Source organism: Neolamprologus brichardi, chromosome 15 (assembly GCF_056152115.1).
Source record: "Neolamprologus brichardi isolate AB-2024 chromosome 15, ASM5615211v1, whole genome shotgun sequence".
Lineage (NCBI taxonomy): Eukaryota > Metazoa > Chordata > Actinopteri > Cichliformes > Cichlidae > Neolamprologus > Neolamprologus brichardi.
In genome coordinates, this window is record NC_142118.1 from 11,939,714 (window position 1) to 11,958,745 (window position 19,032).

General features: G+C 41.3%; 1 protein-coding gene across 2 annotated transcripts in view; it reads right to left on the minus strand.

The window, feature by feature from the left end:
- syne1a (spectrin repeat containing, nuclear envelope 1a) overlaps window positions 1-19,032 on the minus strand; it is a 126,902-nt gene that overhangs the window by 81,969 nt on the left and 25,901 nt on the right. Inside the window, exons 15-46 of one of the 2 annotated variants that reach the window (XM_087852137.1) lie at window positions 18,849-18,945; window positions 17,445-17,650; window positions 16,868-17,032; window positions 16,588-16,740; window positions 14,672-14,815; window positions 14,410-14,586; window positions 13,349-13,507; window positions 12,974-13,138; window positions 12,664-12,798; window positions 12,239-12,400; window positions 11,895-12,103; window positions 11,710-11,818; window positions 11,454-11,618; window positions 11,204-11,371; window positions 10,865-11,029; window positions 10,337-10,477; window positions 10,084-10,244; window positions 9,606-9,762; window positions 8,826-9,053; window positions 8,645-8,743; window positions 8,314-8,501; window positions 7,013-7,136; window positions 6,736-6,902; window positions 6,435-6,588; window positions 5,640-6,295; window positions 5,155-5,334; window positions 4,904-5,057; window positions 3,242-3,400; window positions 2,455-2,637; window positions 2,262-2,363; window positions 877-1,080; window positions 208-415 (exon numbers count right to left, since the gene is read on the minus strand). In XM_087852137.1, the coding sequence (XP_087708263.1) occupies window positions 208-415; window positions 877-1,080; window positions 2,262-2,363; window positions 2,455-2,637; window positions 3,242-3,400; window positions 4,904-5,057; window positions 5,155-5,334; window positions 5,640-6,295; window positions 6,435-6,588; window positions 6,736-6,902; window positions 7,013-7,136; window positions 8,314-8,501; window positions 8,645-8,743; window positions 8,826-9,053; window positions 9,606-9,762; window positions 10,084-10,244; window positions 10,337-10,477; window positions 10,865-11,029; window positions 11,204-11,371; window positions 11,454-11,618; window positions 11,710-11,818; window positions 11,895-12,103; window positions 12,239-12,400; window positions 12,664-12,798; window positions 12,974-13,138; window positions 13,349-13,507; window positions 14,410-14,586; window positions 14,672-14,815; window positions 16,588-16,740; window positions 16,868-17,032; window positions 17,445-17,650; window positions 18,849-18,945 (5,644 nt within the window). Of the gene's footprint in view, window positions 1-207; window positions 416-876; window positions 1,081-2,261; window positions 2,364-2,454; window positions 2,638-3,241; window positions 3,401-4,903; window positions 5,058-5,154; window positions 5,335-5,639; window positions 6,296-6,434; window positions 6,589-6,735; window positions 6,903-7,012; window positions 7,137-8,313; window positions 8,502-8,644; window positions 8,744-8,825; window positions 9,054-9,605; window positions 9,763-10,083; window positions 10,245-10,336; window positions 10,478-10,864; window positions 11,030-11,203; window positions 11,372-11,453; window positions 11,619-11,709; window positions 11,819-11,894; window positions 12,104-12,238; window positions 12,401-12,663; window positions 12,799-12,973; window positions 13,139-13,348; window positions 13,508-14,409; window positions 14,587-14,671; window positions 14,816-16,587; window positions 16,741-16,867; window positions 17,033-17,444; window positions 17,651-18,848; window positions 18,946-19,032 lie in introns of those variants that run through there. The other variant, XM_087852136.1, reaches the window with a different exon arrangement.

Here is a 19,032-nt window from a genome sequence, read left to right on the forward strand (position 1 = left end):
TTGATTGGGTGATTATGGCATTTTAAGGGTTATTAAAATTTTTAATTTGTCCTCATCAAGGAATAAGTTATTGCGGCTACTTACTATTACTGATAGATAAGATCGCTCGGTGCATCAGAATGAAGAAGAATTAAGCACCTTTTGTAAATTAGCTGATACATCATCAACGCCACAAACAAAATCCGAGCAAAACTGATGATCGCTTACCGTTGAAATGGAGCTGCAGACCGTCCTGCAGGTTTCCTCTGGTCTTGGCACAGCGTTGGGAAACGGTCTCGGTTCGTTTGGCAATGGAGGTGAGATCAGACGAGAGGCGTGACAGCTCCTCAGAGGGATGCGATCTGCACAGAGCAGTCAGGGCATCTCTAGCCGAGTCCATGTCTGCCCTCTGCTGCTGCACGACACTCTGCAGGTCCTGGAAATGGACCACAGTGAGAAATTATGCAAATAATTCTGCACATTTATAGCTATGTGCTCTGTATGTGTTGTACTGTGTCTATCCTGCAAATGTGTCCTAAGGCAACAGTCTCTTCTAGCAGAACGGATGCTGATCTGTTGCTGGTTTGACATCTGTCCTCCAGAAAAGCATCACTAATCAGGACAGGCATTTTCCTTCAGGAATCAAAATTCTATGATGTAAACATTTCTTTCCTTCTTAAAGGAAAGAACACCTACTACACCGCCTATGGTGCTCAGATTTTTATTAGGGAAACACTTTTGAGGAGTTTCCTGCTAGAATAACAATAATTAGTACATTATGATTAGTTCCTCTAACTAATTAGGTAATAAGCTAGTTGTAGGTGTGTAAATAAAATAAACTTTGCACAGTTTTTTGTGAGTTTTTCTGTCTTACTAAAGGAACCGATAATGCCATACCTTAACAGTGCCAATGTCTTCAGGGGAAGTAGTTTCGGTGAGGTCCGATAAGGAACCCTCGACTGCCTCCAGCCGCTGGGCCATCTGGGACATGAGGTCCTCCAGTCGCTCTTTCTGGAAACTGAAGTAGGTCAGAGTGTGCTTGGCCTGATTGTACACCTCCTCAGCATGGGCCATTTTCTTCCTCAGATCTGACTGCAGGACCTGGCGTGTGAAAATCAGTTTTAGTCACATTTAAACAACACAATAGTATGTTTAATTATTGGTCCAGTACGGTTTCCTAGATTTGATTTACGGTTTCATAGATTTGTGACTAAAAGTTCCTCCTGAGTAGAAGGTACAGATACTTTATTTGTCTTCAGCTCAACTCAGAGCGCTTATTTGTAAAGTTTAAGTCAATCAAGAGGCAATTTGGAGCAGAAATTCTAGGAGTGAAGCATGAACCACATAAATCAGATGAAAGTAAATTACACAGGGATCAAGGACCATGGCTTTGTCCAAGATCACAGAGGGATTTATCACTATTTTGTTTGTTCAAACCCCTGGCCCTATAAATGGGAAAAAAAACTGATGCACTCTTCCAGGCAGCCAGCAACAGGGGGAATTAGTACTCCTGCAGAGGACTGAGGGAAGTGGAAGGGAGAGGCAGTATAGCATAGCAAATTAATTGGAAGAATAATGAAGATAAATGTGGCTTCTGCTGATGTGCTGTACTATGGTAAGGAGAGACGGCCACGAAAGAGACCCCGAATTAATAGAACGGTTATTTATACACAAGAAAAAACTGAGAAAAAAAATATTTTAACCACAGGTGTCATAAGCTAAAAATAAATAGGTAAGTCAATAAATTGTGTTGTAACGTACATGGGTGTAAATATGCTGTTTACACCACTACAAAACATGTTCTAAACACACACAGCAGAGCTTGACTGACACACTAGTACTGCCCCTTGGCTACAGCAATTAAATGGCCCCTCCTTTTATCTGCCACGGCTGTCACCTAATCCTCCTGATGTGTCTCTGTCACATAATCCTGCCGGTTTAGCTGCATGTACATTAATGCACTGAGCTTCTGCACACCGTCTAACATTTATAACTGCTTAGCACTCTCAAATGTCCCTCTGAAGCTCTTAATGTTAACACAACAAGAGCACAACAGCAGTGGCAACACGTGTGGGTGAGAGGAGGAGGGTCACTGGATGCAGGAAGACTGAACCAAGGTGCAAAAAAAAGGTCGTCAGCACTCTCAGGATGTTTCAGTGTCTACTTATTCTATATGTAAAATCTGCACATGATCAGAGAAGAAGTCTGGGTTCCACATATTGTGGTTTTAATCTTTGATGAATAATACCTTGCATTATTTTTCTCTTCTCCTATACATTCACCTGCATTTGTAATGGGATTTCCTGCAGTCTGGCTCGAGCCTTCAAATCTGCCACTCTCTCCTCCAAAACATCCAGCATGTGCTCCCTCTTTTCAACCTCCTCCTATGAATCAAAGTGCAAGACAATGAAATAACATTCGCCGTCATCTGAGCAAACATTCATTTGCGCACACTTTCACGCAGCATACTCTGACCTGGAAGGTCGCAAGCTGGGCCTCTGTCTTCTCCTTGTCACTGAGACTGGCGACAGCGTCGGTTAGATCAGCAATGGATCCACTGGTCCAGTGGTTGATGTCCTGCTCCGCGGCCTTGAGGTCATCCCAGAGTTTCACACAGTAGCCTAATCTTTCTGTATTGGTTTGTATTTTCTCTGCAATCTTAAAAGAGAAAAAGAGAGACCAGGAGACTATGTGAGGTATGTAAGAGAATAATACATCTCAATCAAGAGGAGAGGAAGGCCCACCTCCTTTGTGTTTGGCTTTCTCTCTGTAACAGGGGATGTATGCTTTACAGGGAGATGGAAGAAAATCGCTGCCTAATTAGTCTGACAGATGTGCAAGTGAGAAGCGAGAGAGAGAGAGAGACAGAGATGCAGATAACCTGTCTAGACTTGTTTATTTCTCTGTCTCATTTTGACAGCTGAGCAGACAACAACAACTCAAAAGAGGAGAAAATGTAGATAAAATAAAAGAAAAAGCAGGGAAAAAATATAATTGAAAAAAGTGACGGCGCAGGTGTTCAGCAGAGATGTTTTTTATACTCACACAGATTTGTTCATACCCTTCATGGTTATTATTGTACTTCAGGCCCAGACTCGGGGAAAACACCATTTATAGTTTATGGCTTTTTTTTCCCAGTTTTTTATTTAGATTCGGAAAATTCTGGGAAACTTTTTGATGTTACAAAAATATTTCACTTCAAAACACCTGAAATAACAGAAATATCAGTATTGTGCATTTATCTTTACTAAAGACTACTCACCGCCAGCCACTGCTCTCTAAGTGTCTCTGTGTCTCTCTGGATGGAGGACATTTCACAGTTGGGAACCTTCTCCAGCTCCCTCTGCAGGTCCTCGACCGTCCTGATGAGCTGGTCCATGTCTTCCTGTTTTTCTCTCAGTTCATCTTTTATGGCTTTATGCTGAAGAGAACACAGCAAGGGAAATGGTAACAGGAGGGCGAGATACTGTTCAGTGGGGAGGTAAGACAGTGGGTTTCTGAGATTTGGTTTGCTAAATAAATATAAGACAAGTTTCTTCTTCCTCCACCTCCTGTTTTTTTCTAATATACAATAAAAACAGTCAAACCACAGAGAAAGCTGTGAAACTTTTCAGACTAATTTCCTTGATGAAAACAGATTATTACTCACTTAAAACTCATTGGATTACCAGAAAATGACACTAAAGCTGATTTTTCTTCTTAGCTCATAAAAACATTCTTACATATGTTTTCATACAAAAAATAGAATCATACTTGGATCGATCATATCCGGTTTTAACAGTAGTAGATATTTTAACTCATTATAGCAGGTAAAATCACAATGAATAAACTCTTTCGACCATCAAGTTCCAACAAGTCATAACAATGAGGAATGGATACTGTCCTTTTTGACTCCATAACAAGGCTCACAATTAAAGTGACCAATTTGATTATTATATAAATCACTACTGTATAAATTCTTTACAATTAACAATAGGTTCATTTCATGTTAGCTCATCAAATCCCTCACACCAATCAATAGATCTTCTCAAAAACTTGTTTTCAAACGCTTTTTCCAGTAGCCCTTTTTAAAATCGTGCTATTAAAAAACTACTTAAGCATGGCATTCAATTGTTATTAAGTATCTGGTACTATGGCTCTATGAACATGAGGATAACTTAAGCTAACATACAATGATGTAACTCCAATCCCTGATGTCAGATTTGTGGAAATCATAATTTTGAGCTGATGAACTGATGTTTGTTGATAATTTCTCATATACAGGGCACATTTTTTTTTAAAAAAACAAAAAACAACAAACAAAAACAGTCTAAATCAGGTGAAAGGTTTTACAGAGATTAAAGATCGAATTTGAAACCCCTACCACAAAACAAAAACCCACATTTAGACCCAACTTCAGTATAATTTCTTCAGCCATGACACCATGTACAAAATATAAGCTCACTTAATTAGAAGAAGCAGATTTCTCTTAATATTATACCCCAAATTTCTGATGATCATTTTTCACATTTTGTCATTATGAGTTTTATAAGGCACTTGTTTTTATGTATAGCAGCCAAAGACTGTTTTGAAAGCAGAGCAAGATGTTTTCATTCAATTTATCTACCCTTCACAGCCAAGTTTTTTTTCTGGCCAAGAAGAGAGCATGTGTGCTGGGTGCCTTTGCAACTATCCCTAATCACAAAGTAGATTGGTAGAAACCAACCTATAAAAAATTGAAGCACCTGGGTCAAGTAGTTTTCTAGTTAGTGGATTTTTTTAATGTCGCTCATCCCTTGAATTATTTCTTTTGTATTTATTTAGAGAAATTACTTTTCCTTGTATATTTTTACCCAAGCAAATCTGTGATGGTCATTTTTTTTAGTCTGATGCACAGAAATGTAATAATTCAATACTTTTCTGAGAATAAACATAAACTACTGACTTGCGTGAAAGTCCTTTTGGCTTCCTGAGCACTGTGGTTGTGGTCGGGCAGATTGTGAGCGACGGCCTGAGCGCTTTCCATGAGTGTGGTGAGGATCGACTTCAGGTGGTGGAACTGGCGAAGAAGATCTAACACAACTCCACTGTGTTCCTGACTGCATGTTAAAACAAATCAGAAAACGTCAAATATATTATTTTTTAAAGCAGGTGGTAAAAGATGGACAGATGGGTGAGAGAAAATTAATCTCTTACCTGTTGATGATTAGCGTCCTGACGTTATCCCAGGCTGTCTTCACCAGAGCTACCTCCCTGAGCGCTTCTCCTGCCAGCTCACTGTCTCTCTGGGCCAGCTGGTTTCCCTTTTCTTCTAACCACCGTTGGGAGTGCTGTAGGGACTGGAGCTCATCCTCCAGCTGGACAAAGAAACGCATCCTGGGAGAATAGATGCAGAAGAAAACAATGGAGATTAGTAGCCTGATTCCAACATATTACATCTCAATTTCCAGGAGATTAAATGTGTCTGCCTGTATGTTGGCTTCTGTAATAGACAATAGACTCTGGCATACAGTAGATCTTTGAATCAAAGATTCATAGTAGGCAGTAGAAATGCAAAAAGTAGGAATGAAGCAAGGACTGACAGCATTATTACTACTGAAAGCCGACATTACCAACTGTGCTGACACTATGAATACTGATATATTTACTGGGCTGAAGTGTCAAAATTAAAATGAACAAACCTGTTGTGAAAGGCCTGTACAGAGCTCTCTCTGATGCCCTCCTGTCTTGCATCGTCCAACAGTTTCTTCAAATTCTTCATCACTTCTTCTCTTCTCTCTCTGAAGGAGCTCCACAAAGCCCCTAAAGCATCCGCTTCACTTTGTCTCCACCCCACACCCCTCTGCACCTCCTCCAGAGCCATTGTCAGGGCCACCGCCTGTCCTCTGCAAGATGTTCTTCCCTGAGGATGGCTGGCATCTTTAGATCCCCTCCACTCTGCTCCACACAGGTGCAGATGTGCTTTGCTCAGCTGCCCATCTAACCCGACAGCTTCAGCCTCAAGTCGGGCCACTTCTTTAGCCACCTCTCCTATTTCGCGATGCAGCTCTTCAGCTTTGGAAGGGTCCCAGCTCCCTCTGCCCTCCACAGCCTCATGAAGGCGACGCACGGCCTTAGCAGCCATTTTATGCTTCTCGAGGAAAGTGTTTAACTCGGTCAGGCACTCTTTACGAAGCAGCAGGAGACGTTGGGATTCACTGAGAGGTTGCAGGCAGTCCTCTCTCCATGCCTGGAGCTGCTCTTGGGCCTCTGGGGTGGAAGAGCAAAGCAGGAAGGACTCTTTTTTATGGAGAGTCTCTCTCAGTGATGCATTTTCCTGTAGCTGTGCCTCATGCTCCTGCAACACGATTGTTCAATTAGACACATTTATGTGAGCTTCAACAGCAATCGATGCAAACTTGTTTATTAAAACTGCTCCAATATACATACAGCCTATAAAGGACATCAGAGTTGACAGCAAGTTATTGATCTCTCACCTTCACCTTAATAAACACAGCCTCAAGATCAGCAATATCAACCTGGGAAGAGCTTCTCAAGAGAGACAGGAAGTTTTCACTCCACTGGGTAAGGGGCAGCAGTGCCTGATCAAACTGCTCCAAGTGCTCCAACTGCAGCTCCAACCGCTTTATCCTAAAAGTGAGGGTGGGAAAAGCATGGACTGAGAATATGGAAGTGACTGTTTTAAATGTAAATTTAAAAAGAATACTAGGATCCATTCACATACTGTAACCCAGATGTAAATAAACTATATCATAATCAATCACCCTAAAAAAATACCTGTGTAATATGCTGTTCTTCACAGAAGCGCATCTCTCCTGTAGTTGTGTGAGATCATCACTGAGCTCCTGGATACGAGCTTCGGGTGCCGTGGGGTACAGGCAAAGCCCAAGATTCACGAGACCCTGAAGGAGAGTCTCGTGTGACACCGTCTCTACCTGCATTTCCTGGATAGGCATAACATCAATGCAAATTAGATAAAATAACAAAACTTTCTTGTAGAAACAAATACAGAAGTATTTGTAAGTAATAGAAGAAGTAAGTAAAAAGATTTTACCTGCACATTTTGTAATTCATTCCTAAGCTTTACTTTATCTGCAGAGAGCAGTTCGGTGTCTGGGCAGCACACAGACTCACACCTGTCCAGCCAGCTTTTCATGGACAAATTTTCCTTTTCATATCTGTAATGCAGATGTTGCATGTATTAAAATCAAGGAAAATAGAAGTTGCATCCCCTTAGGACACACACAATTACAAGTTCACTTTTTCTCCTTTTTTTTTTTTTTTTTTTTTTAAAATCTGACCAAAGCCTAGTATCAGTGACAAGCTCATAATGGGGCAACCATATCTTCCCAGTGCACCCAGTGCTGGAAGTAATCCCTTATACATATACCTGCAGGATACAGGATGAGGCTAACTGCAGAGACACTAAGCTGCACACACACACAAACAGACACACATAAACTCTGCTGAAGTTTAGTGGCAAAAACATAATTGAGTTCATTTCAAAAAGAGTTACCGGCTGGGTAAATAAAAGGAAGTGCTAAGGCTTGGGCAATTTAAACAGCCACCATGTGGCTAGATCATTATTTTCTCCTCACGGCTAAACAGAAAAGAAACAATCACTGCGGTGAAGGACTATTGTGTGACAAAAGAAAGCGATAAGAAAGCATATAATTAGAATAGAAATGCACTGGCTGACAGGGGGACAGACAAGATCTCGCTCTTCCACATCACACTAAGATGAGAGACAGATTCAGAGGAATAAAGAGGAAACTGGCACAGAGAGAAGCAGAAACAGCACATGCACAATAGAAGGGAAAATGGCATTTGCTTATTCAACTGCAATAAGGTGCTGTAGGTGTGTGCTAATGGAGACTACAGATGTTTCTCAAAAAATGACTTATAATGTATTTCTCCATTTTTATAAATGTACTTTTTGATTTTATGTTTTTTTTTCAATGTGGCAAAATCTGAAATATTCGATCAGGCCTGTTGTAGGTGTTTATCTATACAGCACCAAATCACGACAACAGTTGCCTCAAGGCGCTTTATATTGTAATGTAAAGACCCTACAGTAATACAAAAGTGTTGAAGGGACACATACACCCGAAACCCTGCTTTGGGCCATACCAAAGCATAATAAACTCTAAACACTAAACTAAATGGATCAATCTTCACACATTACAGTGAACAGTGACTCATGCCTTCAGTTTAACAATTAACACTCTTTGTCTAGCATTTGTCTCTTCTATCCCTAAACAACTTTACACTAACACAAAGTTGATGTGGCCCTCCAGACAAAATGAGCTTGACATCCCTGGATGTCAAGCAACCACATTTTGCGGTTTATTGTACCTCTGCCACAGAGCTAGAAGGCTCTCTAACATAGATTTCTTTTCTGAAGCCTTTTCCATTAACTCTCTCTGCTGCTTCTGGAGGTTAGCCACTTCTTCCTCCAGCTGGCTGCCCTCTCCAAGCCTTTTTGTGGCCGAACACAGGGCCATAAGCCTGGGCTTCAGAAGCTCAACAGTCTGGCAGACCTCCTGGGATAAACACAAAAATACTTGTTATCAACTACACATTAAGTAAACCCTTGAAAATACAACATAATAACATGGCACCACTCTGAAAAGGAAGCCAGTGATACTTATTCATGTATCAAAGAGGTGCCAAGTTGTGCTCTTACAATGTGATCCTGGAGGGCTTTGTAGGTCTCTAATGACGATACGCAGCATGTGATCAGACAGTCCAGTTTTTCATTCAGATCACTAACTGTTTTCTTAACCTGATAATAAAAATAAAAATGTCAGTTTGTATTGTGTAATAAAACACCTTTAATAAAAGTCAAATTGTGTGATGCTCTAAACCTGTTCAAGATTATCATTGCATCTCTGCCTGTAGGAGGCGCTCTGGTTGAGCTGCACGCCAAGCTGCTCTGCTCTCCCCTTCAGCTCTTCCCAGTATTGTCTCGTCTGGTTAAGTTGCGCCCGGATGCGACCGGCCTCTCCAGAAGTCACAAACCTGGACAGAGCCTCAAAGTCGGCCTCCATGAGGACAAGAACTGCCTTTCTCTCCTCTAAAGCTTCCCCCACAGCCTGGAGAGATGCAATAAAAGAGGAATTCAACGAGGGAAAGCATACAGGAAATTACGACGATAAAAGATCGCTCTTTCAAGAAGAAATTTATTTTCAAACTGAGAAGAAAAAAAAGGCAGATAATGGCAGTATCCTTTTTTTTCTAAAAACCATCATGAGAGTGACAAGTCTGGGATTAGGCATATCAAGATTATATTTTATTAAATATGATCAATTTATTTCCTTTAAATTCCAGCCTCTGCTACAGCACTGACCCAATTTCCCTTGGGGTTAGATTAAAATTTAATCTCATTTCATCATAATCTTAATCATTTTAGGCCACAGTGATACTGTAAACTACAGACATAAGACCAGACAGCAATGTGACTCCAGTTTAACTGAAGCAACCAAAAAATATGATAACTATTTACTTGTGAAGATATAAAAAAATATTTAAAGAGTTATGTAAAAAGTGTGCAGTGAACTGCATCACCTTTGACTGACCTCTAATTGGAAACCTTGTGATCGGGTATACAATGTAATGCTGTGATAGAAATATAGACCTGCACAAACCTCTACAGCGCTGATGTGTTTGTCTAAAGAATCAGAGGAGGAGAAAATGTTGACAGCCTCCAGCTCCTTCTGTTTCTGATTGATCCAAAGAAAGAAGGCCGCTGATTCACTGCTGAAGCGCTCCCACCACACAAATATCATCTCCAGCTGGACAACACTGGGACACATGAGATTAGGCAACAGCCCAAGGTCAGAATATTGGAATGAAAACAAACAACCAGACAATAGCATGGATGCAATTTGCAGGTGAATGCCAGACAGACATCATATGTTGGCAAAATATAATTTTACATTTTGATACTTTAGGATTTTTTTTTTCAGACAATATCACAAGTTAGTTTTTGCACTTAAAGCTCATTATTGGGCACTCGTAAAACTGCCGGTTAAGGCCCATACCACATTTCAGACCTTTATTGCTTGTCCCCATCTCCACCAAAAAAAAAAAAAAAATGTAATAGAAGAAAATATTCCGACATACTTCTTGTTGAGGTGGTCTTGAAGTTGTGCGATTGCTTCTCTGGTGGACTGCGCCTGCTGCAGGAGAAGAGTCTGAGTCTTCGGACCAAGCTGAATGTCTTCTGCTTTCTCTGAGAGGAGATCTGCTCGTATAGAGTACTCCTCGACCTCCGTGAAGAGTTCCTATGGACCGAAAAACAAGCAGTTACACAACATGAGCAAATACAGGCCAATAAACCAGAGTATGAATGCATGCACGTTTTGCACATACACACCTTGTTATGCTTCAGTTCAATTTTCAGGCTGTCCAAGCAGTTGAAAAGGAGTTCCTTGTGCAATTCATTGTCAGTATTGCTGATGAACCTCCAAACTGTTTCTCTTTCTGCTTCAAAACTTTCCCAGGAGCTCAGCGTTGCCTTGAAGTGACAAAGAAATGAAAGAGTAACGTTAGCAGGTACAAATTCATACCTGATGATAACATGCACTATTTACACAAAGGAGATGGGCACTGTAATATTTACTGTCATTCTCCTGATTTCATCTGTAAGCATAGGGTATTTTACGACAGCAGATGATCTGCTGTCTTAAAATACACCGACATTTACTTTTAATTTTCTGATCAATTCAAGGATAACGACAAGTGTACAAAGAAATCACAAAGTAACAAACAAAATTAATGTGCAGGATAACAGTCAGCAATAGGCTAATCAATTATCACAGCGGGAATGTGTGTGGATGATCAATGACACTCACACATGCAAACACCAGGGTGCCGACATGAGAAAAATCTTGGCTCTGCCTACCTGCAGATTTTGCTCCTTTGCCCCTGATTTGTGGTCAGCCTCACTGAAAGCTCCTTCCAGCTCCCGTAGAGATTGACTGAGCCCCTCCCCTTTCTGCAGCTGGCGGCAGTGGGACACCAGAAGCTCTGCCTCTCTCCTGTTAGCATGCAGGTGCTTTAGATGTTGCTATAACACACAGAAACACAAAAACAACATGCTATTTTGTGAGCAACCTTGATTTCGCTTTGCCTTGCTCAAACCATTCATAATGTAAACTGTTAAACTGTTAAATTAAATACAAAAGAGACTTTCAAACATGGAAACCAAGTTGTTACAAGTGCATTTGCACTAAACACATACCTGGTGAATAAGGTAAAGTTGTTTGGCTTCCTCCAAACCCTCAGCATCCAGAATTCTGCCTATCTGCTCCTCAGCCTCTTTTCGGGCCCTCAGAACCTCCTCCAGAGCACCATGAATCTCGTCCCTCAGCTCCTCATACTGGAACATGGCAGAGCCCTCATCACCCAGCTGTGGCAAAAAGGTCATTGGATTATTTTTTGATGAAAATTTTCAGTACGGAAGAGAATATTCAGCACTTATCCTGGAATACCTGACAGAGTGAAGAGTAAACTGCCCGCAGGTCAGTTGAGAGTTTAGCCAAGGCTGCTCTTTGCCTTTGGACTTCCACTTCAGAGCTAACTTCAGACAGCACAGCAAGGCGGCTCTTGAGCCACAGCAGACTCTCCTCTCGAGTGTCCACTGCTTCCTGTAGTGCCTGGAATTGATGGAAGCACTAGATGTTAACTGAAGTTGAAGTATAGCCTAATTTCAGTGCCTACAGCAGCAAATGTAGCCCACTAGCTCACCTGAACAGCAGCATCAAGCTGCTCCTGATGACTGGAAGTTATTGCTGTTCCTCTTAAGAGCCTCATTTGCCTTTTTTGAGATGAGAGCCAATCAGAAAGCTCGCAGAACCTAAAACAAAAATGGACCACTGAGTTCTGAATTTGCTTTAAATCGCTTTAAATCTGTGCTTTTTGCCCATCTTTACCTCTCATTCCACTCTTTCCATTTATCAGGGTGCTGCTCCAGCTTGAGGTGGGTGCTCTTTATCTGCTCTGTAACCTCTTCTACGGCCCTTCTAGTGCAGTCAAGTATTCGATAAGCTTGGTCGTTGTCAGGCAACTTGTAACACAGATCCTCCATGTTTCTAATCCTCCTCTCGCTCTGAATTAAAGGTTTGCGCTCCCTGAAGAAAGTCTGAGGAAGAAGAAAAAAAAGAAAATTAAGATATGAGAGGCTCCCGAATGTCAGCGATGACAACATTAAGTGATTTTGTCTTTCTCTGATTTTCAGTTCAATCCGTTTCAATTTTCCACTAAATCCGAGACTCACTCTGTGCTCTTTGATCACTCGCTCGCTGGTGCAGGTGCCAGACAGGGCTTGCATTTCTCTGTGCAGCTCTGCTCTGCAGTCTTGCAGGATCACAGCAACTCGGCTTCGCTCCACATCCACCTTGAGACGGAGTAGGTGAGATGGTACCTCGCTCTGCATGTCCTGTAAAAAAGATGGAGATGAGACAAAACATAGCAGACCCTTAAGTGTCACATTGTATCTGTCACTGATCAAAAGTTCCCTGGAGTGGCTGCAAATAAACACAGAGAGGGTTGCATTTTTATCTAACCAGGTTAACTGGAACCAGACTGGAGGGACTCTATTGAAGCCAAAGGTTTTCCTGGTTAAGTCAATGAAGTAGTGCTTATGCGCCTCAAGAGGTCTACAGTAATTAGTGAGAGTGGTAAACCATGGTGACCTCTGACCTTCCAGAGTTTGTGCAGCCTGCGGACAGTTTCCTGCAGCCCCTGTTGCTCCTCCTGTGGCAGGATGTCCGTGAGCTCATCACACGCTTTCAAAAACACACTCAGCACCCGCTGGTCCAGTTGTCCAAAGAAATCCTGTAATGTGAAATAAAATAAGAGTAAACACGACACAAGACAGAGTAAAAGTTAAGTCAAGAATGTTAACACTCTACCCGTTTCCACTTAAAAATGTAATTAGAAAATAGAAATGCTTCTGCAGATTAGCCGCAGCTTTCACAGACATGCTTAGAGGTTATAGATTTAATCTTACAGTGTGTTTCTTTAATAATTCCTCAGCATCTCCAGTCTCTCTCAAGCAGCCCTGAGCTTTCTTCAGCACTCTCTCCAGCTCTTGTCGTGATTCCTCAAATCTCCTCCTCAGGGAGTTGTTGGCCTCTTCCTGCCTTCTCCATTCCCCAACCTCCTTTAGCAAAGCCTGAGAGGTTAGATAGTAGTAATACAGTGTAATTACATTATTTGTCCTACAAACAAATGAACAGTAACACACATGGTGGGTAAATCTAATCTGCACAAATCCCTTGTGTTTTTCTGATGTCTGTGTAATCTCTATAGTATAATCAGTATTGTGGTTTCTGACTGGCATTCTGGTATGCAAATGCATGTAATGCATAACTGTAATACTAACCTGTGCCGAGCCCTGAATTTCAACAACTCTCTTTTGCAGCAACGATATGTCGAAGTTCCTGAGCACCTTACTGGTGGAGAGCGCCCTCTGCAGGGAGTGGTGGTTCCTCTCAATCACCGATAAACATCGTTTACAGCTTTGCTGATGGTTTAACAAATCCTGTCACAAAAGGGGAGACAAGAAGTTTAAAACAATTACTTGTGTTTCCAGTATCCATCCATCTGTCCATCCATTTTCTTATCTAGCTATCCAATTTAGCGAGGCAGCGTGCACACTGGACAAGCCGACAGTCCCTGAACTGGATGAGTGGAAGAAAACGGATGGATAGACTTTTACAAGTTTGGACACAGTGTAAATTGTAAATAAAAACAAAATGCAATGATTTGCAAATGTCATAGACTCATATTTTATTCACAATGGGACACAGAAAATATTAGTTTAACCTGGGATAATGTTATCATTCCATGAAAAATATGAGCTCAATTTAATTTGATGGCAGCAACGCATCTCAAAAAAGTTGGGAAAGGGGGCAACAAAAGTAAATGGTATTAAAAAAGAAACAGCTGGAGAAACACTTTGCTATAATTAGGTTAACTGGAAACAGATCAGTAACATTACTGAGTATAGAAAGAGCATCTTAGAGATGCAGAGTTCCCCAGAAGTAAAGATGGAAAGTGGTTCGCTGCAGAAAACTGCATCTAGAAATGACACAATAATGCTCCTCAGAGTAAAGTAAGCACGTATTTTAAGTAAGCTACATTTCAACACAAATATCTCTTCTTTCTACTCCTTGAATTTTCATAAGAGGCTCATTGCTTTGAAGACGTTTGAGGGGAGTTATTATTTTCTGTCAGCGTGCATCAGATTTGAATATAAAAGAAGGGAACAATAATACATAAAAGATACAGCAACAGGACTGTAGTGTTGTAAATGCAGATCACTGCTTATGGAGCTGGTAGCTCATATCCATAATAACTGTAAAAAAATAAAAAGAAACTGAAAAAAGAATAAAAACATATCTAATAAGCACTTATTGTAAATTGAACGTGTTCGTGTCTGACCTGCCACTTGTATTTTTGCTGGTCTTGTGCCTGTGACTCTGGGTCTCTCGCAGCAGAAGTGATGCGACTCGCTCGCTCCAAGGCCTGGTAAAAAGTGTTGATGTGTTTCTCCATCTCCTCCAACAGCGGCAGAAAGGCATGACACTCCCGCATCAGAGATGGGCACCGCTCTCTCACCTGAACAGATACAAAACGGACTGCTTAACAGTGAAAAAAGGTATTAATTTAAAAGTCTTTGTGTTTACCCTCGGATGAGACTCACCTTGCTTAGTTGACCTTTGACTGTTGCCATAGTTGCCATGACCCTGGTTGCCTCATCCTGTGGAGCATCCTTGGCAAGGAGCTGAGCGCTGCGGGCAGCCAACTTGTATTGTGTCTCCATAGCGACAACCTTTTGCTTGGTATTCTGCGATGTGACGTGCAAGGGTAAAGGGTCATTTCATACCTTCTTAAAGTGAATGCACTGCCATCAAAGCTGTTTTAGTAATAAAAATGCTGACATCAATAAAGCAGTGACTTGCAGCTTTTGGTAACACCTTATCAAAAACGTATGAGAGTAAAGCCGTTTTCACACATTGAGTGCAGCTGTGAAATCTCACTTTATCGTGACTCAAGCGTGACTTTATCTGATTTGTCTCAGGCGAGGAAGAGAGCTCGAGCTTCAATTCATGTTGACCTGAGCCAGTGACATTATTTACTGCAGTCATGAACATTTCTAAGCATTAACTGATGAAACTGCATTTATGGAACATAAATTCTGGACGCTCTCAGATCAGATCTTTAGCTGCCTTTAACCACCACAAAGTCTGACAGATATCTGGTGCCATGCATTAGAGTACAGAGAAGAAAATGATCCGAATTTCACAGTGAGTGGGCGTCACACAAGCTTAATTCTGTATGCTCTACCCAGATAGTACCATTGCCAAGACCAAGGACAGCATTGCCAGCATAGTGGGAATGCATCTAAAATAGACTATGGTCTGTTGTATGTAACTAATTCTTAGACAGTCTGAAATACAGTCATGTCAAAAAGGAAGGACAGGAAAAACTCAAGAGCAGCTTCTAAGTCTCTACAAGCTTCAGTTAGCATGTTAAACGTTAAAGTTCATGACAGTACAGTTAGAAAGAGAATGAACAAGTTTGCATGGGTTGCCAGGGGAAAGCTTTTTCTCTTTTAAAAAAAGAACATGGCGGGATCGCTTAGGCTTGCAAAGTTACATATGAACAATGTGCTTTGGACAGATGAGACCAGAGTGGAGATAGTTTGTCATAAAACACAGCATATCTGCAAGCAAAACACCTGACACCAGCTATTAAGTGTGGTGGAAGAGGAGTGATTTGGGCGAGCATTTTACAGCCACAGGACCTGGGCACCTTATAGCCATTAAGTCAACCCTGAATTCCTCTGAGTAACAAATTCTTGGCTCATGCAACAGGACAACGATCCCCAAGCACAGCAACAAATCTAAAATAAAAGGACTGAAAAAGAAACTGTTCTAATGGCCCAAGGAACAGACCACAACCCCACTGAAATGCCGTGTTGGGACCTTAAAAGGTGTACCGATAAATACACACCACAAACAATTACTTCAATTTATTGCTGCTAAAGTTAGCTTATATCAGGACGACACAGAATCCTGTTAAAAGTCCCTCTCTAACATGAAAAAGAGAGTTTACATGTCTGAAAATGGCTTGGAAGGACGTAAAACAGTTAGGTTTCACCTGCTGTTGGTGTGTGGGGCAGCTGTGTTCCTAAAAAGAGCTGTGATGACCATTCTCTTTGAAATCACATAAAGCTAAGAGTAAAAGAAAAACTCCATCTAGTTCCATATTTGAAACTTTGGCCATGTTTAACATGAGTATCCACCATCAGTAACAGCAAATAAACACAACAGGAAAAGAAAACGCATATTAGGTCCACTTCAGAGTCAGGCTTGTCATTCTCGACCAGCTTAAGAAAGAACAGATGTGAAACAAACTCCAAGCGACGTGATCAGGGATGGTCTAATATAAAGTATGTATGTAAGTGTAGGTGCCCATTGAACTAAGAAGTCTTAAGTATCATGATGCTGCAATGCCACCAGCTTAAAAAAAACATTACTGACAGGTTGTATTTTTACTGTCAGGCTATATTATCTTTTACATTTGATAGTTAAACTGACAGTTTGCTTTCCTCACCTCCACATCCTGAAGAAAAGCCCTAACACTGAGGAAAGAGACTTGAACAGGAGCATTGAGTTTGGCTTCGGCAGTGTCCAGCAGCTCTTTCAAGGCCCAAATAGCCTTCAAGTGTTCTTTTCTCCACTTCTCCAACTCATCTGAATGGGCATACTGCAGCAAAAAAGAAGCTAATTACACTTTACACTGAGAAACGAATCAAACAGAGCCATCACATATGTTTTGACCCAATTTTGTCTTTGTCTGACAGGCAGTATTTTTAGATGTTTTCATTCATTACTTGTTTGACTTTGAGGAAGAGGTCTCTCCATCGCCCGTTTAAAATGAGTAGCTGCTGCTTGAGATCAAGTGACACTGTCTCGTCACACGTTTCAATAAGAAAATTCCCTGCATCGTTCATGGCTGCATGCTGATCCATCCAGTGGCTGAGATCCCTGAAAAACTCCTGGAAGACAAAGAAATTAAGAGAAACAAAGAGCGAGTGTCAAAGAAAGAGATGAAGAAAGCTAATCAAAAAAGGAACAAAGAAAGTGATTCAAAGAAAGAAACAAAGGGAGGACAATAAAAAAGTGGGGTAATTAGATGTCTAATCCTAGACGGAGATGTGAGTCTGTGTAACCATGGCAATGCAACAACAGGAATATCCTCAGCGGCTTGTTGTAGGATCATTTGATACTTGAGTGGAGACTCCTAATAAGCTTCCACATAAAAAATCTAAATTCTTCAAAATGGCTTGATTGCTACAATTAAATCTGAGTCCATCAAATAAATGGGTGTATGAGCAGGCTCCTAATCTGTTCACAGAAAATAAAAATAAAAATCAAAGGCTCAGACAGTATTAAGATCTAATCTCATACCCGTTTTGTGTTTTCTGGCTGGCTCAGGGCTTCCTCTGCATCTTCCAGCCAGGCCTGCAAAGAGGCCACAGTGGAGGTGTACCTCTCCCAGTTGGACAGCACTTCCTCCAACATGCTCCTTACGCTGCGCACTTCCATGGACAGGCTCCTCCACTGAGTCACTACCTCCCGCATGAACCTGCGCACTCCCATCTCGCCTTCATCCACTGGAAGAGAGGTAAAGTTTAACAAGAATGACAGCTACCGACAACACCACCATTACCTCTGATTCTGCTGCCGCTAATAATGTCACTTATTCACAAGAGTCAAATGAAAAATGAAGCACTGAAGCAGCTGTTTTGGAGCTGCAGCTGTACCTTTTATGTCTGTGTGTGCCTGATGACTTTCACTGCTTTGTTTCACATCACCACACTTTGGCAAAGGCAGAGGAACACTCGATAGAGCAAAAGGAGGTACACGCTTTTGCAGAAAACTCCCTGACCCCAAAAACTCACTACAAGGAGATGTATCATCTGTGCTTGTGCTACATTCTTAGATGCAAACTCTCTAGTTGTTAGAGTATGTGCAAAACAATGGCATAAAGACACACATCAGATAAACGCGATGCTTCTAAAATGGAAGACAAAAAACAGATCAGTACCCTAACCCTTTTCCTTATTTTTCTCAGGCAGCCAATCAGAAACCACGATGCTAACTACAGTACCAGCAGGACCTGCTGCATTTCATTTGTGGGGTCGACCAATCAAACCTCAGATGTCCTGATTTCTCACCACACCTCACTTCTCTGCTCTGCATACCCTAAAGCAATGCAACCCTGAAACCTAATGAAACCAACAAGCTAGCTCAGTTTGCGCCCAGAGACCTGCAGAAGTGGAGCAGCCCCCCAACTAGCAAATGGGGTCGTATTCCCTACTGAGAGCAGAGAGTGGAGGAACCTCATTTAGCTGTAGCCTGCAGACTCTCCTCCTCTATCAAATTGTGAAACCAGTCAGGGGCAAACTGAGCTGCTGGCAGGGAAAGCCTCATTGGTTAGCGAGTTGTTGAAAAGGGAAATAAAGTTGAAATATAGTGAACAATTGAGAGATACTGATCTCAGCCAGGATACACTGGAAGTATCAGATCAATTTCAGATTAAAGTTCCATTAAAAGGATGAGAATGCATTGGAAATGTGACACAATAATGATGTTCCCAATCAATGAGCAGGACTGCTTTATTGCATTGTTGGACATTTTATGTGATTCTGACATCATCGCAATAAAGCGCCTTTCAGATTACTGTCTGGCCAGGATATTGATAAACATTTCCCAGACTTCCCGGGAGAATTACTGAATTACTTTATTATAAGAAAGTGATAGGAATGCTTATATATACATATAGTAAATATTACACCTTGAACTACTCACCTGAGCTGTCAGCATTCACATAGGCCTCTGCAGACAGTTTCAGAGACTGGAACAACATCTCATAGTTTTCAAAGAAACGCTGCTTCTCCACGAATGACTGATGAAGACAGATTCCAAAAGAAAATGTTATTAGATGTGAAAAGCATCTTAACAGATACACAGAAACAGAACTAAATATCTTATA